General features: G+C 43.2%; 1 protein-coding gene across 2 annotated transcripts in view; it reads left to right on the top strand.

Annotated features, from left to right (window-relative positions):
* LOC126188860 (peptide transporter family 1) overlaps nucleotides 1-26,928 on the top strand; it is a 322,186-nt gene that overhangs the window by 15,945 nt on the left and 279,313 nt on the right. Inside the window, exon 2 of one of the 2 annotated variants that reach the window (XM_049930503.1) lies at nucleotides 12,054-12,129. The exons of the other annotated variant lie outside the window; for it this stretch is intronic. Coding sequence (XP_049786460.1) covers nucleotides 12,081-12,129 — 49 coding nt within the window. The 5' untranslated portion in view covers nucleotides 12,054-12,080. The remainder of the gene's footprint in view (nucleotides 1-12,053; nucleotides 12,130-26,928) is intronic. 2 annotated transcript variants of the gene reach the window in all.

Below are 26,928 nucleotides of genomic sequence, written 5' to 3'. Positions count from 1 at the left end.
TACTCCTTTCCCAACCACTGCTTCCCTTTCATGCCCCTCGACTTTTATAACTGCCATCTGGTTTCTGTACAAACTGTAAATAGCCTTTCGCTCCCTGTATTTTACCCCTGCCACCTTCAGAATTTGAAAGAGAGTATTCCAGTTAACATTGTCAAAAGCTTTCTCTAAGTCTACAAATGCTAGAAACGTAGGTTTGCCTTTTCTTAATCTTTCTTCTAAGATAAGTCGTAAGGTCAGTATTGCCTCACATGTTCCAACATTTCTACGGAATCCAAACTGATCTTCTCCGAGGTCGGCTTCTACCAGTTTTTCCATTCGTCTGTAAAGAATTCGCGTTAGTATTTTGCAGCTGTGACTTATTAAACTGATAGTTCGGTAATTTTCACATCTGTCAACACCTGCTTTCTTTGGGATTGGAATTACTATATTCTTCTTGAAGTCTGAGGGTATTTCGCCTGTCTCATACATCGTGCTCACCAGATGGTAGAGTTTTTTCATGACTGGCTCTCCCGAGGCCATCAATAGTTCAAATGGAATGTTGTCTACTCCCGGGGCCTTGTTTCGACTCAGGTCTTTCAGTGCTCTATCAAACTCTTCACGTAGTATCTTATCTCCCATTTCGTCTTCATCTACATCCTCTTCCATTTCCATAATATTGTCCTCAAGTACATCGCCCTTGTATAAACCCTCTATATACTCCTTCCACCTTTCTGCCTTCCCTTCTTTGCTTAGAACTGGGTTGCCATCTGAGCTCTTGATATTCATACAAGTGGTTCTCTTCTCTCCAAAGGTCTCTTTAATTTTCCTGTAGGCAGTATCTATCTTACCCCTAGTGAGATAAGCCTCTACATCCTTACATTTGTCCTCTAGCCATCCCTGCTTAGCCATTTTGCACTTCCTGTCGATCTCATTTTTGAGACGTTTGTATTCCTTTTTGCCTGCTTCATTTACTGCATTTTTATATTTTCTCCTTTCATCAATTAAATTCAATATTTCTTCTGTTACCCAAGGATTTCTATTAGCCCTCGTCTTTTTACCTACTTGATCCTCTGCTGCCTTCACTACTTCATCCCTCAGAGCTACCCATTCTTCTTCTACTGTATTTCTTTCCCCCATTCCTGTCAATTGTTCCCTTATGCTCTCCCTGAAACTCTCTACAATCTCTGGTTCTTTCAGTTTATCCAGGTCCCATCTCCTTAAATTCCCACCTTTTTGCAGTTTCTTCAGTTTCAATCTGCAGTTCATAACCAATAGATTGTGGTCAGAATCCACATCTGCCCCAGGAAATGTCTTACAATTTAAAACCTGGTTCCTAAATCTCTGTCTTACCATTATATAATCTATCTGATACCTTTTGGTATCTCCAGGATTCTTCCAGGTATACAACCTTCTTTTATGATTCTTGAACCAAGTGTTGGCTATGATTAAGTTATGCTCTATGCAAAATTCTACAAGGCGGCTTCCTCTTTCATTCCTTCCCCCCAATCCATATTCACCTACTATGTTTCCTTCTCTCCCTTTTCCTACTGACGAATTCCAGTCACCCATGACTATTAAATTTTCGTCTCCCTTCACTACCTGAATAATTTCTTTTATCTCGTCATACATTTCATCTATTTCTTCATCATCTGCAGAGGTAGTTGGCATATAAACTTATACTACTGTAGTAGGCATGGGCTTTGTGTCTATCTTGGCCACAATAATGCGTTCACTATGCTGTTTGTAGTAGCTAACCCGCACTCCTATTTTTTTATTCATTATTAAACCTACTCCTGCATTACCCCTATTTGATTTTGTATTTATAACCCTGTAATCACCTGACCAAAAGTCTTGTTCCTCCTGCCACCGAACTTCACTAATTCCCACTATATCTAACTTTAACCTATCCATTTCCCTTTTTAAATTTTCTAACCTACCTGCCCGATTAAGGGACCTGACATTCCACGCTCCGATCCGTAGAACGCCAGTTTTCTTTCTCCTGATAGGTAATGCATTAAAATGCGCTAGCCTTTTATGCTCACTTCATACATGGCAACAATTTATTTCTGAGATGAACAGTAAAAATATAATAGGAAGCATTTGACTACTGACAATGTAGAGTCAATTTTGGAAGCGTATAAGACGAAAATCAAGCCAAAGATCAAAGAAATTGTAAAGACAGTGCATTGTCATGTTTCTAATTAAATTGTGTAAATAATGCTTCTGTGAAATATGTTGTAATCACCTTTGTTATATACAACGAATGTTTATGAAACCAATGATATGGACCAAGTATGTTCCTTCCTGTGCGGTCTTTATGTAGTCCAAGTGAGGAGTTTGCGACCCGCGGGACTAGAGAGTCTATACATTCCTGGTTTAGGGTTTAGGCGAATGCATCCAGGACTTACTTTGAGATACCTGTAGACAGGCATAAATGACGGTGCAGTCACGGCGCCGATCGGTGTGTTCTCAAACGGGAAGAAAGTTAATAAAAGTGAATTAATCTGAGGTTTACATCTGTTTGCAGATGGGCCCTGCGACACTGAGATGTCATACCAGACATTAAGAAGCTCGGTTACAGAGGCTATAAGTACGAGGGCGGTTCAATAAGTACCGCAATACATTTTTCCCTCGGCCAATTTCAGTTGAAAAAAAAATGCAGAATTTGTTGTCGGACATCGTGGAATATTCACGCTTCTGCCCCTGTAGTTTCATATAGATCCGATAGGTGATGGCGCTATCTATAGCCTTCGAAACGGCGTCTGTGACGGAGGCGCGTTCCAAGCAGGAGCTGTCACTGAGTTTCTTTCAGCGGAAAACCAGAGCATCACCGGTATTCGTAGGCGCTTGCAGAATAAGTACGGAGACCTGGCAGTGAACGGGAGCATGGTGAGTCGTTGGGCGAGGCGTCTGTCATCATCACACAAAGGGCGCACAAACCTATACGATCTCCGTGTGTCGACCAGTCGCACACAGCTATGGCTCCTGCAGTGTTAAAACGTGCGGACGCTCTCATTCGCGGTGATCGACGGATCTCAATCAAACACCTCGCTGCACAACTGAAAGTCTCTGTTGGTAGTGAAGACACACTCGTCAATCATTTGGGGTTCTCAAACATGTGTGCCCGCTCTTCGTTTCTCTCCGCCTAACGGAAGACCATAAAGAGCAACGAAGGACCATCTGTGCTCAATTGCTTGCGCGTTACGAGGTTGATCGTGACAATATTTTGTCAAACATCGTCACAGGCGACGAAGCATGGTTTCATCACATCGAACCGGAAACAAAACGTCAATCCGTTTAGTGGCGCCACACCACTTCTCCTCTGAAGAAAAAGCTCAAAGTCGAAGCCTAAGCCGACGGTCTTCCGGAACTTTTAAGGGTTATTCTGTTTGATGTGCTTCCTCATGGTGCAACGATCAACTTTGAAGTGTATTGTGCTACCCTCAGATACCTGAAGAAACGACTTCAGCGTGCTCATCGCCACAAAAATTCAAACAAACTTTTCGTTCTCCGTGGCAACGCACCATCTGAGACAAATCTGCGCACCCGAGAGGAGCTCACAGAACGTTATTGGACTGTTCTTCCTCATGCTCTTCATCCTCAGGCTGTAGCCTGAAGCTCGCCCCTTCCGACTTCCATGAGTTTGGCTCAGTGAAGGATACATTCCCCGGGAAGCAGTACGTGGATAATGGGGAGGTTGTCGATGCAGCAAGATGTTGGCTCTGAGTTCGACCAGTAGAATGGTATCATGCAGTAATAGAGGCCCTCCAAGTAAGGTGGCGTAAGGCCGTCGCATTGAACGGAGATTATGTTGAAAATAGGATTTTGTAGCCAAATTTGTGGAGAATAATATGGTATATTGGAATAAAACCAATCTGCTTTAAGAAAAAAATATGTTACACTGCTTATTGAACGCCCCTCGTACATTGAGCAGAACTGGTTTTTATATGTTACATTGTACCTGACACGGAAAGCTTGCCAATAGCGTGCTGCAGCTCGCGCAGACAATTGTAAATTTCACAACGGGTGCTGCGTCTGACGACATACGCTGTCCAGGCCAAAGAAGCCCACGCCTGCTGCTGGATGGCGAACCGTCCACTTGCCACACCAGTTCCAGCTGCCACCGCGGCGCTTGCGAAACTACAGACTCCTCGTCGCCAATACATTTTCGCTTTTCCTTGCACCTGGAAATTAATGATAGGCCTGAAGTGCAGCAAGATAAGAACCATCGATAGGAAAGTACATTGAGCAATTTGTTCTTAATTAATTGTGCCATTGCCAATAACGGAAATCATACATCGAAGTTACGTTAACATTTAAAAATAGTCTGATACAACACCGCAAATCTTGAACAGACTACGGATTCCCATTCTCAGCCCCGAAGAAACATAATATCCAAGATTTCCTCGTGCTTCAAAAGATGATACGCTATGTACCACATTTACTTTAATTCTCAGGAGCATTTAGAATCTTTCTGAGGACACTGGAAGCTACACTACCAGCTGGCACCTCCTATTTAACCCTCACACAACGTCTTTCGTCGAGTGAAGGTAGTTCCATTGCATATTCTTCCAAAGAAAGAAATATCATAGCGATACATGTCAGTAACACGTGTATCTCCCGATTCACAATAAAGTGACAGCTGATTTACTGGCAGCATCACTGCAAGCTTGAGACGTACTGTGTCGTTTTCCAAGATCGTCACAGCTGGTATATGTTGCTGCTCCTTGTTCTGGATGGCGGTTACCGCTGAAACAACATGTTTTTTTTCCAACACCAGTTTAACAGGACTGTTAAAACCGCTCAAAATAACGGGTTTCTGCAGTAACCGATTTTCGGTTCTTTGTTAACATTATTTCCTGTAACAAACGTAAAAATCCAATTAAGACCGAAAAATTTTGACTCCTTCAGTTTCAAGATACATACAATCAACACATTAAATTAAATAGGTAAATAAAAGAAAACTTATTTCGTCCTCAGTTCGGTGCTTTTCTCGAAAAGTGATAAGTGGTTGACAAGTCGGATCGGTGACTATGGAGATAAGTAGCTGGAAGTTGTAGCTAACTGTTGCAAATAAATAAGTTTTGATTTTCACTGTGATTTCCATTTCGCGGCCTATCGTTCCTTACTTTTCGAATAGCCCTCGTAGTACCTGGGAGCGCGCTGTCCCTGTGTAGAGTGGGGAAGGCTCGCGATCTATCTGAGTTTGACCGAGGGCAGATTGTGATGGTCTGGAAGCTAGGCACGAGCATTTTGGAAACTACGCGACTTGTCGGGTGTTCGAGGAGTGCTGCGGTGAGTGTCTTCAACACGTGGTGAAACCCAGGTGAAATCACGTCCAGACGTTGGGTGGCCACCCCTCATTACAGATGCTGTAAAAGCTGGGCAGATTGGTAAAACAGTGCAGGCGGCGAACTGTAGCGGAACTAACATCGGACTTTAATGCTAGGCAGGGTATAAGTGTGTCCGAACACACAATGCACCGGACACTTCTAACGATGGGCTTCCGCAGACGACCGATTCATGTGCCAATGTTAACACCACGACATCGGCAACTACAACAGAAATGGGCACGTGACCATCGGCAATGGACATTGGCGCAGTGAGAGAGCGTCGCGTGGTCTCATAAATCCCGATACCTTCTTCATCACACCGATGAGAAGGCGTGAATCCATCGTCTTCCAGGGGAACAGCTCCTTGACACCTGTACTGCGGGACGGAGACAAGCTGGAGGCGGCTCCATTATGCTCGGGGGGACATTCACGTGGGCATTCATGGGTCCAGTTGAGCAAGTGCAAGGCACCGTGATGGCCAAGGTGTATCGTACACTGGTTGCAGACGACGTACACCCCTACAAGACGATCATGTTACCTGACGGCAGTGGCATTTTTCAACACGATGATGAGCCATGTTACAATGCCAGCAGTGTGATGGAGTGATTCGAGAACACAGTGAAGAATTCCAGTTGGTACGCTGACACACATTTGGGATGTAATTCAACGCGGCGTCAGAGCTCATCGCCCCTCTCCCAGAAGTTTACGGGAATTAAGTGACTCGTGTGTGCAGATGTGGCGTCAACTCCCTCCATCGACCTACCAGCACCTTATTGCTTCCACGCCACGACGCATGGCCGCTGTTATCTGTGACAAAATTGGACATACCGGCTATTAGGTAGGTGGTCATAATGTTCTGGCTGAACAATGGATCTTCTATGTGAACGAGGGTGGAATTTTGGGGTCTATTTAAACTTACGGATAGTGAATAAAAGTTGACCATGGCACCCGTTGTAAGTTGCTGGTTTATGCGGTTCTCGCTAAGGGTCTCTATAGCGCATCTATCTCTCTCGCTCGTTCGCTGTCAAATGTGGTTCGAGTCGAGATGGCGGCAAGACAGCAACAAAAGACGTTTCACGTTCTCCGTTTCAGCAGTTGCTATTCAGTTACAATTGCGGTCGTGACTTTCGTTGAGAGTTCGGCACTGCACATCGCGCCATACGAGTCTTTTATAACACTACTGACCTTCAAGGTCCCCCCATCTCATGGTATATGATTTTTTTTTTGGGGAGGGGGGGTTTGAAACACTTCGTCTTTGTACCTCACCTTTCAAAAACTTTGAGTGAACTGCGATGTCGCATGGCGATAACAATGAATGCAGTAACTACAGACATGCTCGCAAAATTATGGGACGAGTTTGACTATCGTCTGGATGTCTTTCATGCTTCAGTTCTAGGGCACATTGAACATTATGAAAGACAAATGAAAACTTTTATCATAAATGTAATAGCAAAATGTTCCCTAAGGTTTTACGCGCATGCTTGTAAAAGATATATACCCGTAAAAAAGACGATTCTCTCGAAAAAAATCTTTTTAATTCTGGACATAAGCTAAAATTCACGCAAGATTTCTATTTTCACACATGTAGAAGATATAGTCTGGTGAAGTCAGATGAGTTTCTTAAACGCACTGGACTAAAGATGAATGTAGTGATGGTAGTTTGACAAAGGTACAGTCGAATTCCTCCTCTATCCATATCGATTTGATCACAGACCTCTTTCACGTCGTCTGGCCGCAAGTAAAGCTCTAAAAAAAAAAAAAAAAAGAAAAAAGGAAAGCTAACTCAGAGCTAACCGTGGAAGACAGTCGTCTGGATGTTGTAGCATTACAATAGCTAAGGGATTTTGGAAAATCCTGCATTGACGTGCGATAGATTATTCCTTTTATCAGGCTTTCTGCTATTTTATGGATACAAGATTTCCAGATAACCGCCTTTGATGCTGAGCTAGATAACGTTCGCCAATGTACTGATTCATTGCAGGTGTATTTAATGTTTGACGGGCAATAGAGAAGTGTCTGGGCATCAGACGGTGTGTCAGTGCCCCGGATTACACCCCAAAGCTGTGTGCGGTCTCTCAAGGAGAATCAGTATTTTTATATGTTGACAGGGATCTGTCTGTCAGATGCAGGCGTTTTGCTTAGCGTCCCCTTTGGTACTATTGGAGAGAGTCAGCGTACTGTTGGCGACAGAATTTACCATTTCATTCACTTTCTACAACTACATTTATACATTCTCCGCAAGCCACCGTATTCAATGCGTAGAGAAAGATGTTTCGTATTAATATTATTAGTTTTCTGTCGTACTCCATCGACGTATTGAGAGTGGGAAAATAACACTCTACGTGGCTCTGTACGCTCCGTAATCTGTCTTAACTTAGTCACATGGACCCATGTGAAATACACGATGTTCGCAGGGAAATGATCACACAGTCTTCCTCAAATACAGTTTCCCCAACCTTTCCTAACAGATTTTGGCTTTTTTTCGTTCCCCGAACATATGAGGCGCTGAAAACCGAAGGGCACAAAGCACACGTTGACTGCATTGCATGTACTCATGTTTCTGGCATCTGTTCATCTTATGGTGAACCGGCTTCATCTGTGATATAGGTTCACGTTGTAAATATGAACAGTCACGGAAAGCTGCCTCACCAATTTCTCTGATATTCACTTGCATTCTCAAAATTTTGTGTCCATGCTTTGGGCCCTTACGGTTCTCAGCGCCTCATACGAGTTACACATTCGTGCGGGCTATACCTTCCTTTTATGAGCCCAGCAGCGCAGCGCGTCTATGAATTCGTTCAGTGTCTCTCTCTACATACATATTTCGGTAGATCATGGGCCGACAGCTGTTACTGTGCCTTTACGTGGGAGGGATGACGCCGTTAGCTGTATTTATTTTATTTACTATCGATTTCGCTGTCACACCATCTTCAGGGCTCTCTATGGCACCAGATGAAATTGGATACCGGGTACTCATCATTCTACATCTCATAGAGAGCACAGAAATCGATGCCCGCTTTGCTGCATCGGCTTTCCCGCTTATAATGTGAACGGTGGCAGCTTATCGATTTTTTGTACCGTCTCTGAGATGTATAATGATGATTATGCGGTATCCACGTGATCATCTGGTATCACAGAGGCGCCTGAAGACGCTCTAATGTAACACGGAAGTCAACTGCAAATAAAATGAGACCCACAAATACAAATAAAGATATCATCGCTGCTACATAAAGATATCGTTCGGCGTCTATTGTTACGCCTTTTTAATAAGAACTCCAAACGCTGGACCACAACCCCAGGATTGATCACACTAGCGTATTGTACGCTTTTTCACATAATATTAACGAGAAATCAGAATGTATCATTCGCCTTTCCTAGCACCAATTTTATGTGGTGATCCCATTTCATATCGCTTCTTAGTCAAAAGTCATAGCGCTCCGTTATTCAGGGTATGAATGTAGGAGCTGAGATGCAGGAATCCTGTAGTGATTTGCCTTCCTCCGACTTGTTGTGAAGTGACAAATGTGAACCTGTTTCATGAGGATGACTGTGATGAGTATTTTTAGACTGCAATGTTGGGCTTGTCTTACTATAAATGGAGGGAAAAGGGAGGGTTAAATTCGGTGCCGACACATAGCTTGCACCTCTCCAATAGCACAGCCTAGTTTAGCGTTCCAATCTGATGTACGGATCGCCGTCAACAGTCTCACATGCCGTCACTTCATGAGACACTGCGGTGAACTTTGAAATTTAACCGGGACGTTGGCGCAGAGACTGGCGATCCGGAAGTTTACATCACCGTCTCTCATCCCTTTGTTGGCCAAATACTGGCAATGAAAATTTGTCACCACCAGGATTCTAACCGGCTTGCCTCCGAGTGGGACGTCATATCACAAGCATGCATTAGCGACCTCGGCGACGGAGGCCGTATTAGTATTAAACCTAAATGCTTCAGTGTTCCATTTCAACAATCGTCCGTTGCGATACACATATAACTCTACGATATACATGGAGTCATCAAAACCAACCATACACACACACACACACACACACACACACACACACACACACACACACACGTTTCAAATAGTAGGACACATTTTTCATGGGATTACCGGATCAGTCAAAATGTGATACGGTGGCTGAATATGAGTCGAAACAGGAAGGTAAACGTGCAGCCCAGTGACCACAACTGTTGTCATCTTGGCCGGCCGGAGTGACCGAGCGGTTCTAGGCGCTTCAGTCTGGAACCGCGCGACCGCTACGGTCGCAGGTTCGAATCCTGCCTCGGGCATGGGTGTGTGTGATGTCCTTAGGTTAGTTAGGTTTAAGTAGTTCTAAGTTCTAGGGGACTGATGACCTCAGATGTTGAGTCCCATATTGCTCAGAGCCATTTTTTGTTGTCATCTTGTAAGACGGAGGTGTACATGGCATGTTCATCAAGATGACTTAGAAGAAGGGGCCAAACTTGGTCACTGATAATGTTTAAATAAACATCCTTATATCTATTCACGGTAACCGAAACGAGTGGGCTACACTCATTGCATGAAAAATATCCCCAAAACATTACAGAACCACCTTTGGCGTGAACTACACTCTTCATACACTCGGTGCATCCTTATATCTATTCACGGTAACCGAAATGAGTGGGCTACAGTCATTACATGAAAAATATCCCCAAAACATTACAGAACCACTTCCGGCGCGAACTACACCCTTCATACACTCGGTGCATTCGACGCCTTGCATTATTTGAAAAGATGCAAAATCGCGAATCAGTGGACCATAGTACACTCTTCCAGTTAGCTACTATCCAGTTTCCTTGTTGTCTGACACATTGGAGCTATACTACAGTGGAAATGACATTTTGGAGTTACCCGACCTCCAATGTCCTTTGCACGCAGTACACGTAGCAATGCTCAGAAACTGTTTGAGGTGGACATTTATTCACTGACAGCAGCAATTCCCGCCGAGTTTGAAACGATTGTCGTTGACAAGGAGTGACACTCGCCTGTATTCCTTGTCGGTTAGGCTGTTTTCACGACCACTGTTCTTACGCCGTGTTACATGGCTACGAGTGGTACAGCATTCCTTGTAAATATTAGGTTGGAGCATAAGTTCATAAAGTTTCTCCATTAGTTTAATAAACACATCAGATACACATAACAGAGACTTGAGTCATCAGCAATATATTCTCCTTCGCCATTTACAACATTTTTCCAACTCTGAGGTAACTTTTCGATTCTGGGACTATAGAAAGCACGTGGTTTTCAGGCGAAGAACTCGTCGAGCCATGTTCGAAGCGCATTTTAATCCGGAAAGGATGTTCCTGGAACGCTGTTCGATAGAGAGCGGAAAAGGTGAAAATCTGAGGACGCAAGATCAGGTGAATAAGGTGGGCGTGGAAAGCCTTCTCAAACCCAACTCCTGTATGGTGTTTTTTGTCAGTCGAGCAGAATGCGAGCGGGCGTTATCGTGGAGTAGCATTACTTCACGCAGTCTTCCTGGTAGTTGTTCTTGGATTGCGTCTGCGGCACATCTTAGTTGTTGATAATAAATGTCAGCAGTGATGGTTACACGTCGGGGAAGCAGTTCGTGTTCCACCAGATGTATAACATTCACTTTTGCGGATGTGCACAGGTCTTTGTACAGGGAGTTGTTTTGTATGGGCTCGTCCATTCCTTTCTTTTCCTTCTGTTAGCATAAAAGCACCATTTCTCGTCACCAGTAACGATGCAGGATAGGAATAGTCGGCGATGTTCACAAGACAAATGATGACGAGCAAGCAGGGCTGCACATATGGCCACCCACCGATTTTTGTAATTTGGGATGCGATACTCGCACAACCAATTTTTGAATCTTCCCCATTGCATGCAATTGTCACACGGTGGTGAAATGATTACAGATCGTCACATCTCCCAGTTCTAGACTACATTGTCATGGATCATTGTGGAGTGATACGTTTAAATGGTCTACATCAAACCCGGAATGTCTTCCTGAACGTAGAGTGTCACTAATGTCAAAGGTATCCTCCTTAAAACGCGAAAACCATTTTCTTGACGTGTTCTGTCCAAAAGCATTATCCACATACACGGTGCAAATGTTTCTGGCTGCCCCCGTTGCTGTCACCCCTCTACTGAACTCAAACAGAAGAATATGTTGGGAATATTCAGATTACTTCACTTGGAATTCCATTTTATGGGGTCCACAGCTCCACTCTCCATCTCTGAATGACAAAATGACAACATGTAAACTCAAATAGTAACAGTGGTCTACAAATAAAAACGACATTTGATAAATAAACGCACAGCAACCGGAATATCAACATGAAAAACAAGAACGCTAATACGTTGAAAGGTGCGCATTTACGCACCAATAATTAGTGCAACTTGATTCACAGCCTGCTCACACTGCAACTCTGTCAAGTTTCAATTTCGTTCGGTCTTACTGCGCTGATGGCATCGAACCGACTGGAACATACAGAGCACTTGACAACCTGATCTACATCTGTGATGGAGATGAGCACGACCGCCCACTACCTGTACTACACCACTGTGCTCGTTTAAGGGGTGGGTGCTTATTCCTTGTTACTCCACTGAGGGCTCACGAAAGTTAGTACTGCTGGACAGTTGTATTTCTATGACGTGCGCTGACACGATGCATCAGAAAAGCCGATGTGTGACACGAGCGGCTGCTTTGTTCTCGTTTCAGATACAGACTGTTTTCGCGTTGTTTTCACAGGTGCCGCAGCACTAGGCTCGCCGCCTCATGCACAACCGCAGGCGAGCCGAGGACGTCGGCTCGTGGGATGAAGAAGGTGTGGTGTGCCACAGTAGAAGAGCCGAGCGTTAAACTAACTCAGCCCAGCACTGCAAAGCGCAAGATTGAGTAGTCAAAAGCCTAATTGCCACTTAAATACTAACGGTGTGGTTATTTAACACAGTTCTCGCGAACATAAGACCGGTGTAATGGATTATGTAGTTGCATGAAGTTCTTCACACTGTGAAAATTGAAGCTAAGTCAGTTGCCATTCCAGAATTTGATGCTTGGAGATGTGAGTCAACAATAAATAAGTCATACTATATTTCGTGGAGGTAGATCATAACTAATTACGTGCGCTGATGCGAGTTTCATCTTACCGCTGGGTGTTCATACTCGTAAGTCCGCGTGTTTTTGTTCGTCTATTCATGGTTCCATTACGTTGCCAGTGTTGTACAGTGAATATTATGCACCTGTACACTATCAGCATCGATGTGTGATCCAATAATTTTGGTTTGAGAGTAAATCAGGAACGAAAAATCATCAAAACTATAAAGCACAAAATCGAAGATATTTCCGGGTGAACTGTAAATATTTATCGAGTCTCTCGTATAAACAGCTAGAAAGTTTAAAGAACGGCATCAAAAAATGTTCAGATGTGTGTGAAATCTTATGGGACAACTGCTAAGGTCATCAGTCCCTAAGCTTACACACTACTTAACCTAAATTATCCTAAGGACAAACACACATACCCTTGCCGGAGGGAGGACTCGAACCTCCGCCGGGACCAGCCGAGAACGGCATCATCCAACCATCAGAAGCTGAAGTAATGTACACTGTCTGACGAAAACTTGAAGGACCCAGAAGTGGAAGGAAAAAACGAAACGAAAAGTCATGAGTTGACAGCGTATATGACGATATTTCGATGATTACAAAATCAATTTAAATTGACGGAGAACTTGACAGTACGAGCCCACTTATAAGACTGCACCCCCTCTGACGTGGATGCTTGTACTGATTCGGTTGGGAAGGATGTTATAAAACCACAGGATCCTCTCTTCAGGCAGGCTGCCTCACAACTGCTGTAACCGGTCCTTGACAGCCTGGCAACTGGCACTTGGACAGAGTTAACGTCCAGTCTGGCTCCGCAAATATTCTGTTCGGTACAGATCTGGGGTTCAATTGTTCAATTGCTCTAAGCACTGTGGGACTTAGCATCTGAAGTCATCAGTCCCCTAGACCTAACTAACCTAAGGACATCACACACGTCCATGCCCGAGGCTAGATTAGAACCTGCGACCGTAGCAGCAGCGTGGTTCCGACTGAAGCGCCTAGAACCGCTCGGTCACTCGACCGGTCACAGATCTGGGGATTTGCTGGCCTTGGTACCACATCAACATCTCGCAGACAGTTCATAACACGTGCCATGTGTGTGTGACCACTGTCCTGTTGGAAAATGGCACCATATATCGTCGCATGAGAGGTAACACATGCTGTGTATCTCCAAAACATTGGAGGAGTGGGTTCTCTCCCCAGGTCAACGCCAACGTCATACTCGCCGACGGTCGTCACCTGGGATTGTGCAGAACAGAGTCAGCGCTGAACGTAGTGCGACGCCATTTATCAGCAGTACATACTTCCCTATCACGGCACCTCTCCAAACACAACCGTTTTTGTTGTGGTGTTAACGGCAGCCTATGCATGAGGTTAATAAAACATTCTCGGGTTTCAAGCCGCGTCAAGTGGTTTACTGCCCACGAGCTTTTGGCGAAGATATCCTCTGCCATTGTCAAGTGGACGACTTTTGTGTGGTTGTGGAGCACCAGTGACGTCACGAGCGACGGCGCTGCTATATAAGCACGGCAATGACAACCACACAACAGTCGTCCACTTGACAGTGGCAGAGGATATCTTCGCCAAAAGATTGTGGGCAGTAAACCACTTGACGCGGCTTGAAACCCGAGAATGTTTTATTAACGGATATAGCCATGAAAGCATGCATTCGTACATATGCATGACATTGTAATTTCCTAGTCTGCCTCCTGCTGCTCGCCAACCAGTGGTACAGCGTGGCACAGAATGTTGCAGGGAGTCAATTACTGTACTTGTTCTGGGACGGCAGACACAGATGTGAAGGGATTGGCATATCCTTGTTGCACAAAACGTCGATCCTCCCTAGTGATGGTCAGACGTGGTCGACCAGAACCTTCATGAATGTTTGCCCTCAAATCGCCGCGCAGTCCAACATTGGGCCACTACCTCATCCGAAAGCACGAAAAATCTGGATTTTGTATCATTCGGTCAGCCGGCTAAATGAACACCCATAACGAGGCCCCTTTCAAACTCTGTCACGTGCTGATAACGCTGTCTCAAACAAGTACACAGCATCTCCCTGTCGTTCAGAATGATCAGTCAGCATCTGACGCTGTTCACGCTCCTTACATACCCTAAAAAGCCTAGTAAGAACTTTAAACAGGGACACCACTAATGCGTTCTGGTGACCATTCTACTTGTCACAGAGAATTGCAACTCTGATCATTTACATACCCGCCGATGGTGTGTAGTGTACGAAGTTAGATGACATTCGGCCGTATCTTCTGAGTACTTCACTTTTCTGTCGTGAAGTGTATATTTATTGATAGATATAATCAGTACCGATCAAGCGACTATCTTTACCCAAGCTAAATACATCGGTATGGTATTTAATTGAGGACGCTGCAAAAGAGAAAATGTAAAACTAAGTCTTAAAAATAAATTATAATAATGCGAAAATGATGTACCATCAACACATGGAAAATAAAATACTATAATTATCAATGAAGTTATAAAACCAGTCGACAAGTATTTGTATTTAAGGCAGTTAATTACGACGAATAGGTAATCGTAAAAAGACATAAACAAGAGAGAAAAAATGACCTAGACTGCTTTTGGTAATTTCAACAGAGTTTTCAAAACCAGGCCTCAAATGTGTCTTCAGAGGAAAGCTTCCAGTCAGTGTACATTTTTAACTTATGGCAGCGATTGAGCGTTAATGAGAAAACCAATCATGCAGCGAGCAATGCAAAGAGATATGTTGAGGAATTACAAGGAAACACCGTAAAACAAAGAAGTAGATCAGGGGGACATAGTGGAGTGGAAGACGTAATTAACACTGCAATGAAAAAGAAATAGAGATGGACGAAACATTTAGCTATGTATATACAATATATGATCAGAAGTATCCGCACACCTCTTAACGATCATTAATATTGGTTGTGTCCACCCTTTTCCTTTGTGATGGCTTGAACTCTGCTGGGGACACTTTCAATGAGATGTCAAAGTTTGTGGAGGAATGGTAGCCCATTCTTCCTCAAGAGCCGAAACCAGAGAAGGCAGAGCTGTTGGATGCTGGATTTTGGAGCAAAGTCGACGTTCTGACTAATCTCAAAGGTGTTTCATGGGTATCACGTCGGGACTCTGGGCGGGCCAGTCCTTTTCGAACTGTTATTGTCAACAAAGCGTTGTCTCACAGGTGTTGTTTTATGACAGGCTGTATTTTCATGCTGATATAATATAATCATCGTCTCCCAACTGTTCCTCTACCGTACGTAGTACACAGTGCTGTAAAATGTGTTTTTTTATTCTTCATCATTAGGCGCTTTCTTAAGCAAAGAGGACCACACTCTAACCACGAAAAGTACCCCACACCGTAACACCATCTCATCCGCACTTCACTGTTGGCACTACATATGATGACAGATAACCTTCCCCAGGAATTTGCCAAACCCAAACGCTTCCATCGGATGTACTGTTTCGTCACTCTAAATCAGTCGTTTCCTGTCATTCACTACCCATTGGCAGCCATCTTGATAACGCCTTAAGCGTCGCATAGCATTGACTATAGAAACGTGTGGCTTCTGAGAGTTGCTCGACCACTGTACCCCATTCCGTACACAGAGACAGTGCGCTAGGTGGACTGCTGGTAGCACTGTGGAACTCACGAGTCATTGCTTCTGTTGATTTCATGAGATTTTTTTCAACCTTCCTCCGGAACGCTCAACGGTCCTTTTCAGTACGTGAGGTCTGTGTGGTTTTAATTTAACTATGGTTGTTCCTTCGCGTTTCTACTTCACAATCACATCACCAACATTCGATTTGGCAACTTTAAACGGGGTGGAAATATCCGTGATGAATTTGTTACTCAAGTGACATCCAGTGACTAGTCCACGTTCGAAGTCATTGAGTTCTCCTGCCTGATCCGTTTTGCTGTTACTGTTTCTCCACTGACAAGGGAGTACTTCCTGTCTCCTTTTATACAGGTGGGTCGGCCTCCAGTAACATCTAGTGGCCAAGTCCGCATTACGTAGGCTGTCCGGATACTTTTGATCAGATAGTGTATTTGAAAGATGTTCTAAGGAGGTTTTAGGCTGGATTCCAAGAAATAAGGACGGACCGAGACGGTGACCCATTAATAACAGGGGTACTGGTAGATGTTGTGCATGAGAGGCGTGGATAGGTACGACTGAGGTCCACAATGCCTGGATAAATCTATATCCTATAGTGGATGACGAGTTACTAATGACGTTGATGATGAATGACGTGCTTTTTTATTTATCGTGTATCTTGTGAAGCCAGAAAAGTACTGAATGTAACTCTGTGTCTGTTAGGTTTGTTAAACAAACACCCTTCATTTGTGATTGTGTGACCACTGGAGTTGGCTTTTTCACTTAAAATAATTTCTGAATGTTTCAGTGTACACAGTTGTACGCAAAGTCTTGTTGATGAGCCAAGTGACGACTAACTAGCAGGAGAAAGATGTTTCTGCCAATTTGGTCTATGCAATTAATCGATTATAAATTAGTAGAGCCTTGAGCTATCCTGTTTTAAATCTAGTGACGACGATTGATTTTATTCCAAATTATCAGCTTATAATGCATAATTAGAATTTAAATAGCGCAAACTACAATTTTTATAACAAGAATAATAACAGGGTCACATTAGCTTTCAATACGAGAGATGTTCCTCGAATTACGCTCGTATTTATACACACATCAAAAATAGTTTTGCATCAGCCCGGTACCCAGAACTCCTGACGACAGACGTTCACTGTGGATGTTGTATCGCAGACACAGTCCCCTTGACTATTCAGAGATGTCACTAAATCCGCCCAAACATGTAAACAACCGTGTATGAGCAGCGCCTATTAGACGGAGGTGGCCGGACAGCCGATCAGTTCCAGTCATTCCACCAGGAGGAGGTACACGGCTCGTGTTGTCTGTAATTCAACCATGCCTAGACGGTCAATACCGTGGTTCGATCGCGTCCGCATTTTTACTTTGTGCCAGGAAAGGCTTTCAACAAGGGAGGGCTCCAGGCGTCTCGGAGTGAACCAAAGCGATGTTGTTCGTACATGGAGGAGATACAGACACACAGGAACTGTCAATGACATGCCTCGCTCAGACCGCCCAAAGGCTACTTCTGCAGTGGATGACCACTACCTTTGGATTTTGGCTCGGAGGAACCCTGACAGCAACGCCATCATGCTTGAATAATGCTTTTCGTGCAGCCACAGGACGTTGTGTTACGGCTAAAACTGTGCGCAATAGGCTGCATGATGCGCAACTTCACACCCGGCGTCCATGGCTAGGTCCATCTCTGCAACCACGACACAATGCAGCGCGATACAGATGGGCCCAACAACATGACGAATGGACCGCTCAGGATTGGCATCATGTTCTCTTCACCGATGAGTGTCGCATATGCCTTCAACCAGACAATGGTCGGAGACGTGTTTGGAGGCAACCCGGTCGCGCTGAACGCCTTAGACACACTGACCAGCGAGTGCAGCAAGTTGTAGGTTCCCTGTTGTTTTGGGGTGGTATTATGTGAGGCCGACGTACGCCGCTGGTGATCATGGAAGGCGCCGTAACGGATGTACGATACATGAACGCCATCCTCCGACCGATAATGCAACCATATCGGCAGCATATTGGCGAAGCATTCGGATTCGTCTTCATGGCCGACAATTCGCGCCTCCATCGTGCACATCTTGTCAATGACTTCCTTCAGGATAACGACATCGTTTGACTACAGTGCGCAGCATGTTCTCCAGACAGAACCCTATCAAACATGCCTGGGATAGATTGAAAAGGGCTCTTTATGGACAACGCGACCCACCAACCATTCTGAGGGGTCTTCGCCGAATCGCTGTTGAGGAGTGGGACAGTCTGGACCGGCAGTGCCTTGATGAACTTATGGATAGTATTCCACGACGAATACAGGCATGCATCAATGCAAGAGGACGTGCTACTGGTTATTAGAGGTACCGGTGTCTACAGCAATCTGGACCATCATCTCTGAAGGTCTCGCTGTATGGTGCTACAACATGCAATGTGTGGTTTTCATGAGCAACAAAAAGGGCGGAAATGGTGTTTATGTTGATCTCTATTTCAATTTTCTGTACAGGTTCCGGAGCTCTCGGAATCGAGGTGATGCAAAACGGATTTTGATGTGTGTATCTTAATGACTACGTAGATAAAATTTGAAGCTGCATGAGGCTGTCCGTGGATAATGATGTTGTATATAGAGAAGTCACAGCGTTGAAAAATTGTAGGCCTGAAGAGGTTGAATGCTTCTCGCAGCGTATGCAACGATATAAAGTGGAACGACAACATGTAACTAATCTCAGGGAAGGCAGATAAAAGACAGACCTACAGGATGTATCTTCAGGAAGTGTAGTCTTTTTGATGTGTGTAAATATTACCTTTGTTTAGAAGTTATTCGCTCGTAGTAAGTACCTAATTTACTCGTGCCTCCGTTCTACACTTATAATTTTGCTCCTGAATCGTGTACTTAGAGGTAAAAACCAAAATTTTCCTATAGATTATCAACTGCATTAAAAAGGGTGAGAAGATTATTCGTTCTACTGTTTTGACCGGTAAGTGTATCGACACACGCTGCTTCATTCATTCAGAAATTTCGTTTCCTCTTTCGCTGTAAGACTTTATTTGTTAATTTCGGATATGTGATTACGTTGCTCCTCAATCCTCCTTTGACATTCGTATCACGATGAAAGTCACGCATTATAAATTCACACCTCTCAGCAGTACCAGCTTCCTCAGTCACCAGCACTTGCCCCTTCTTATTAAGTTAAACTACACAATGTGTTGAACGTAAGTAACTACTTCGTTCACCGCTTGCGATCAAAATCCAGATGCTTGTTATTGACTGGAGTCGCTCTGTCTACACAATCAGGACCCACCTTTCGTTAAAATGATATTTGTTACTCCTGCGTTAACATTTATTTCTAGATCTTGATGTGTTTGCACCAGTTTTATAGTGTATTTCGACCTTCGAATTTGATCCTGAACGCTTGGAGACGTATCGGCGAGTTTTTATGATAGTTGATTATCGGCCAGAGTTCTAGACGAGCGCATTATTGGAAAGATGCCATACGCCCCTAAGGATGACAATAACTTAGGAGATGCTCAGCAGTGTCGTGTTTAACGACAGGCAGATATGCTTTCAACAGTCGAAGGAACGAACACAGCAATATGTTGCATCAAACAATATCTATCTGAATGCCACAGTCACGAACCGAAAGCTTTTACCAAGCACACAAATTTGCAGCCTTAGCCTAGTTCCTCTTGTGTCAATCTTCGTTCAGGACGTATCCCGGAAAAGCTGTGGTAAAGTGCTCGTCCACTGCTACTGAGTTGAGACATTCTTATGAAACAGGTCATAGTCGAAAAATAGTGTCGCACTAATATCACACAACGTGTCGTCTCTTAGTATGCGAGTCGTTTCGTTTCTTTTCTTTCAAGATAACGCGTGTTTCGGTGTTGTCTCTCAGTACAGTCACGCAGTGTTACCATGCTCAAGTTTTTTCGTAGTTCTCCTAACTTATGGACCGGAGTACATTTCCCTAACACCTATCATCCAAGCAACCGAGCCAAGCAGTAAAATGATTGCGAATTTTATATTAAGCTTATGAAAATAAAACGAACGTCTTAATGCGGTACTGTAGTAATTTAGGCCTAATCTACTATGAAATCTATGTAGAGCGCAAGAGAACTCCACTTACAAATTTTCATACGTTTAGCGATGTCCGCAGAGTGCTTTGATCTAAGAAACAAAAGGACGCGAATAGTTACGTTGTTAGGAATTTGGTGTGTATAATACGCCTACTTTGTTGCAGCACTGTTCAGTATCTGTTCTGCTATCACAGTGAACTGCCCCTCAAGTGCTCTTAGAAATGTCGACTGCGATTATAACATCACACTGTATGGGGACACAACATGGTGGCTCGTACGCCTAGCTTCTAAAGAATATGCCGCATAATTGCAACCACAGTGTCACCTCACCAGCCGGCTCTATGAAAGCATCGACGAGAGGAGGCTGTTACCGTGGTCCTAGAAGATGAAATTTGTCTGATGACCTCGCTATTATGCGACAGTACCATCACGACCAACTTATTGTGACTTAAATTGAACCTCGTGGACCCGTAAACATTGCGTGGAAAGTGCGCCGGTGCAACAGCTCAAGCCCGCGAGTTATCAGATGAGTTTCATCCAGGAAGAGTTGAAAAGCTTTTTAAAGAATAATTATGTTTAAAACTACAGCCTCTCAGGAATTCAAATACCCTATAACGATCCATTAGAGGCCTGAGTTTCTTATATAAAACCAATCCGCGCGCATCATTGAACGTCTGTTGGAAACGTGTCTCTCGACTTCATACTAGATGAAAACGAATACCACCAACGACATTCCGGAGGTCGTTCACGGATATTTTCTGAGTATTTTAGTGTAAGTGACCCGGGGACTCCAGCGGTTCGCTGCAGAGTAATTGCATTTCGTTTGATTTCATATCTTTGTAACAGTAGTTCACTGAAAATATCAGCACAACAGTGCAAATGTTGACAGTATGAGCTGTGTACCGTGCCTTGTTTGGAAACAAACTTTTTCCATTCACTCACGGTACTTTCGGTTAACTACAGTAATGCCCACTTTATTATTCGTCTCGAGGCTTGTATTCATTACTGCACGATTCTATCTTGGGTACGTTTTTCCAGTAGTAGCAACTGATCTCAAATAATGAGAAGCGTGTGGTCATCCACGTGAATACTGAAATGAATCCGTTAAATTTAGGTTACACGATAAATCACACAAATATAAAGGCTGTCCGTTCAGCTAAACACATAGGAATTACAATTACGAACAACTTCAGCTGGAACGATCACATAGATAACGTTGTGGAGAAGGCATAACAAAGACTGTGTTTTATTGGCAGAGCACTTACAAGATGCAACAGGCGTACTAAAGAGACTCCTTACACTACGCCTGTCCGTCCTATGCTCTAAACTGCTGTGCAATATGGGATCCTTAACAGATAGAATTGACGGAGGACATCGAAAAAGCTGAAAGAAGGGCAGCTCGTTTCGTACTGTCGCGAAATAGTGGAGAAAGTGTCACGGATATGATACGCGAATTGGGTGACAATCATTAAAAGAAAGGCGTTTTTCGTTGTGGTGAGATCTTTTCACGAAATTCAATCTCCAACGTTCTGCTCCGAATTCGAAAATATTTTGTTGACGCCCACCTAGATACCGAGAAATGATCACAGCAATAAAATATGGGAAATGGAGGTTACACGGAAAGATTTTTTTTCAGTGCGCTGTTACAGAGTGGAACAGTAGAGAAATAGTGTGAAACTGGTTTGATGAACCATCCGCCAGGCACTTATGTGTGAACTGTAGTCGTGTAGTCATCCAGTGTTAGCTGCATATCAAAAGCGATACATAGCAATGCGGATAGGTTTAGTGGAGACTGCAGGCTTTTCCATTGTCGTGAACAAATTTTCACAGAAACAAACGTAACTTTTATTGTCTGTAAAGAGGCGCTATAGTCAATAGATCTTTGGCACCAAAATACTCAGAAAATATCCCCGAACAATTTCCGAAGTTTTGTCAACGGAGTTCTCCTATATGGAAATGAGCGCTTAAATACAGGACATTCTCAATCGTTCACTTGAGAAAATATCAGAGCCTTTATTGTGTCAATGTGACCTTCTGAATAATGGATAGCTCTTTATAAACAATATCATCTGCTCCTTATAGTGCAATCCAAGGTGTATTGTGTGTGACGCGCGAGATCGATACGTTAGTTTTCCAGAAATAAGGCTTAGCTTTAATCCCATTGTTTTCATTTAACGATTATCGGCACCGCTACGGAGGATAAACCGCTGGCGTCCTTAATACCTGATAAGGCTGTGATGGAGGGCAACGATAAAAAGAGATGACCAGTGGAAGGTTCTCACGCGGCTAAGGGAACACGCGCCGCCAGCTTGCTGTTACCACGCTTGGAGGCCGGCGGTACCCTTAATCCTCCGGTTGCGTCTGCAAGACTCGCTTCCCGCTGATAATAGCCATGGCGACATCATTTCTAACTTGCTTTGCACAGATTTGTCCTTTGAATATTACGTCGTAAAGAGACGATGACCAGTCATGGATTCGTTTGTCAATTCGTCACACGTCCATAAGAATTAATGTCAGATCTGTCATTCATAACAGCTGCTTTGCGTAAACCGACAGAATTTCAGAATTCAGATTATGGACTGGAAGTCTCGAGTACAGAAAACATTGTGTTTATGGACGTATGCACGAACAGGTGAAGCCAGCTCACAGCCAGTTGACACATTTAAAACCACTTATCGTATTTCTTGCGTTAACAACGTAACTTCAGGACAAATGTTGCATCAGCCTACAGAAGAACTTAGAATTAATTTCCTTACAAACAGCAATAGTGTTTACATGGTACTGCACAATGCTGGCCTTAAAAATTGCAGCATCATGAAATCGTCATGCAACAGATGTCAAATAGGCAGAAATGATTCAAATGGCTCTGAGCACTATGGGACTTAACTTCTGAGGTCATCAGTCCCCTAGAAATTGAGAACTACTTAAACCTGTCTAACCTAAGGACATCACACACATCGATTCCCGAGGCAGGATTCGAACCTGCGACCAGTGCGATGTAAACAACCAAGTAGAGCCAACATGCAAGAGGCCCCTTATTTCTGCCATAGTTATAAAAGTATTTATAAATGAAAGAACACAATGCAGCTAAGTCACTCTAAATACGTTCATCTGATATGTAAAGGAAATATTGATGAACAAAGCAGTGAACAAACATATTTTGCCCTTCATGTAACTAACACGTCTGTTTTATTTCCAGTGTCACTTATCGTGTGGATCGTAGCTGCAGCGACATAAGCTCTTCTGTCCACACGCAGTTCACACTAAGGTTACGGTGGATTGTAAATTTGGTACGTTTCTAATGATTGTCCCACTGTAAATGAAAGTTATAAATCAAGAAAAGAGAGGTTCTTATGTTTTCTAAATGGAGGTTATATATCATGTATTTGCTCTAATGCATTCTTTTCGCAATATCAGTTGCTATCATTGCCTGCGAATATTTAGTTCCGACACAGATTTCTCATTTATTCCCCACTTTCGATTACTCGTTATCACGAGAAAGTTAGGTATTTTCCTGTACCTGTGTTGCAGTTCTTGTACTCGATTGTCAGAACACAAGGCAGCCAACAAATACAAAGTTAACGTTATGGGCTGTATCTAATTCAAGTAATGCAGGACAATACCTCTTTGGGAGGTCGATTTCTCTCGTGGCAAGCGCAGCAGCTGTGAACGGATTTTCTAACTCTTGTTCCGCATTCGACTTCACGCTCGCTTGAATCTGAGAAGGAAAAGACACGCTTTGTTGTACCGCTGATCGAGGTTAACTGCTGTTCTAGTATTCTTCGAGGGAATGACCTCATACTTGCTCAATTCAGCTTTCTAAGGCAATGACGAAATAAAACAAAAATATCAAATTTTTGGTGCCAAGACGTTGCCCTGATTGTGATACTGAGAACGCCATTGTGCCAATTCAAGCAATTGTAACGGCTCCCGACAACTGTAGCCAGTATACGTTCTTAGACAAGGAATATTCTCCGCCACTCAGTAGGCATAGTACTCCAGACATTGCAAATAAGTGTTAACACAAATAGCGATCATTGACTTTGAACCGCTTACGATATTAACGAAATATAAATTACAGTAACTGCATTCTATTAACACCTAAATAAATGCGAACAGACGTCGTTATTACGAAAAAACCGACTATAAAAACACTTCTTCACGTAAACCATATATTTATTGTTAATTTACTACATTGTTAATTATTTATTTTGCTCTGACGCCAGTCAGAAGTTTTAGTGTAATACATTGCTATGCGATTCGAGCACGTTCTGCAGATTTTCAAGTGTTTTTTATTGCATGCATACGAATGCAAAAGCTACTAAAGTAATTTAAAATTGGGTATTTGTTAGTTTACAAACTCTGACTAATATTATATTGACGCAATCGCTTCTTTTAACAAAATGGTGTGTGGAACGCAAAGAACGACGTCCTCTGTTGTGATGTTAAGCTGTATCTTCTTCATAGTGGAGTTACTTGTGTTGGACATATGACGATATTTCATAATCAGTTTGGCATTAGCTACTAAAATGTCACTATGCATCCAACATAGGCAACTGCATAATCAAGAAGGTATAGCTCAACATCTCAAGAAGGACAGAAACAACAATTGCAGACTGGCCGGTGTCGGCGGCCTTGCGACATTTTGGCGTCAGATGCCAAAATATCAGAATTCATTTTCACTGTGCAGCGGAGTGTGCGCTGATAAGCTAAAATATGCACCCAGCACAGACAATTGTGCACTCAGCAACCTACAGCTTACTATCACAACCACAACAGTGGACGTCATTTTCTCCCCCCTTCCTCCTCCTCACACACACACACACACACACACACACACACACACTCACTCACTCACTCACTCACTCACTCACACCACTCTATCACAGGAAGCGACTGCATTAAGTGTCTATTAGGCAGAATTTGTAAATTAAGAAATAGCTAACTTTAGATTATTTGAGTGACTTTTATATTTAAATGTTTGCAATAAAAATCATCAGTGATGAGTCAAATATTCTCGAAACACATAGCAGAGCATTAAATTAAAAAAAAATGAAACTTCCTGGCAGATTAAAACTGTGTGCCCGACCGAGACTCGAACTCGGGACCTTTGCCTTTCGCGGGCAAGTGCTCTACCATTTGAGCTACCGAAGCACGATTCACGCCCGGTACTCACAGCTTTACTTCTGCCAGTATCTTGTCTCCTACCTTCCAAACTTTACAGAAGCTCTCCTGCAAAGCCATGTCTCCGCTATATCCTTTCTTTCAGGAGTGCTAGTTCTGCAAGGTTCGCAGGAGAGCTTCTGTAAAGTTTGGAAGGTAGGAGACGAGATACTGGCAGAAGTAAAGCTGTGAGGACCGGGCGTGAGTCGTGCTTCGGTAGCTCAGATGATAGAGCACTTGCCCGCGAAAGGCAAAGGTCCCGAGTTCGAGTCTCGGTCGGGCACACAGTTTTAATCTGCCAGGAAGTTTCATATCAGCGCACACTCCGCTGCAGAGTGAAAATCTCATTCTGGAAAAAAAAATATGATTGCTAACAGTACAAAACAAATAAGTTATTCATAACTGTCACACTACTAACACTTGCTCTTTACTATCACAGTCAGTTACCGTAATGTACTGCACGTTTTAATGATTCCACAATTGTGGTCGCCGACTTTCAGCTATTTATGAGAAATCTAGATGTATTATTTAGCTACCTCTCAGACAAGAAGAAACAGCAGTTTACGGAGATTTCAATATAGATTTCTTAAAACACGTGGTCAAGAAAAATGAACTGAAAATATTATTTGGGTGTTTCAATCTAGCTTCAGCACTCAATTACCCAACTTGTGTCAGAAAAATAGTAGGACACTGATTGATAACATCTTTATAGACAGTGCTCAGGCTGAAAAAATTAATGTGTGCCCAATTCCTATTGGACTATCTAATCATGATGCCCAGTTAATGGAATTAAGCATTTACATCAACGTTATTTAACTGGGAGAACAAGATGTTCTGGAATACGGTTCTCAATCAACGGACATCGCGCCAACGTACCAGGCTATATCAAAAACATCCACCCTGTGCATCAAGGAGTAAAGACACATGCCTCTATTATACATTCGTCGGATTGGAATGTTGAGCTCGTCTATCTCCTTGGTGCTATTTCGTCGGATTGGAATGTTGAGCTCGTCTATCTCCTTGGTGCTATTGGAGAGAAGTGGACCATTTATCGCCATTGGGTTTCGCTTTATCCTCTTCTTTCACTCCATACTCATCCCTGATAACACATACTCAACACTAGATGACACAACCATCATCATAGACAACCTCACTATACATACTCCAGAAATTCTCTCAGGTAATTTTGCTTCAGAGGTAACACTGACGCAGCTAACTTATCAGTCAGATGGTAGACAGCGTTAATTACTGAAAATTAATGGTTCAGATCGGCGTCGGAAACCAATAAATTTCCTCTGTATCTGAAGATACGCGGCCAACTTCAATGCTGTGGAGTGAATTATCATGCGCAGATATCGCACTCCGTAAATTCAAATACAAATTTAGAATTAGCTTCTGTACCTCTGAAATTCAAACCAGAGCTAAAATTTGTTGATTGGAATAAATGTTTCAGCCATTACAGATAAAAATACTCGTACTCGTACGCTTTCTTTCTTTATTGTGTACAAAGTTTCGTATTGTTCAAGACATTAACTCTATGATGAAAAAAATTCATCCATGGAGTCTACACAGCGCCCGGCGGTCTTTCGTGGGCACCAATGATCCTTAAATAGAATGTCGATTTTTGTGAAGGTGTGTGCCAAATATACCAGTATTAGTTTTTTACCTCACTGCATCATGGC

This window comes from Schistocerca cancellata, chromosome 5 (assembly GCF_023864275.1).
Source record: "Schistocerca cancellata isolate TAMUIC-IGC-003103 chromosome 5, iqSchCanc2.1, whole genome shotgun sequence".
Taxonomy (NCBI): Eukaryota; Metazoa; Arthropoda; class Insecta; order Orthoptera; family Acrididae; genus Schistocerca; species Schistocerca cancellata.
The sequence above is the reverse complement of the archived record's forward strand: the minus strand, read 5'-3'. Positions and strand labels throughout refer to the sequence as shown.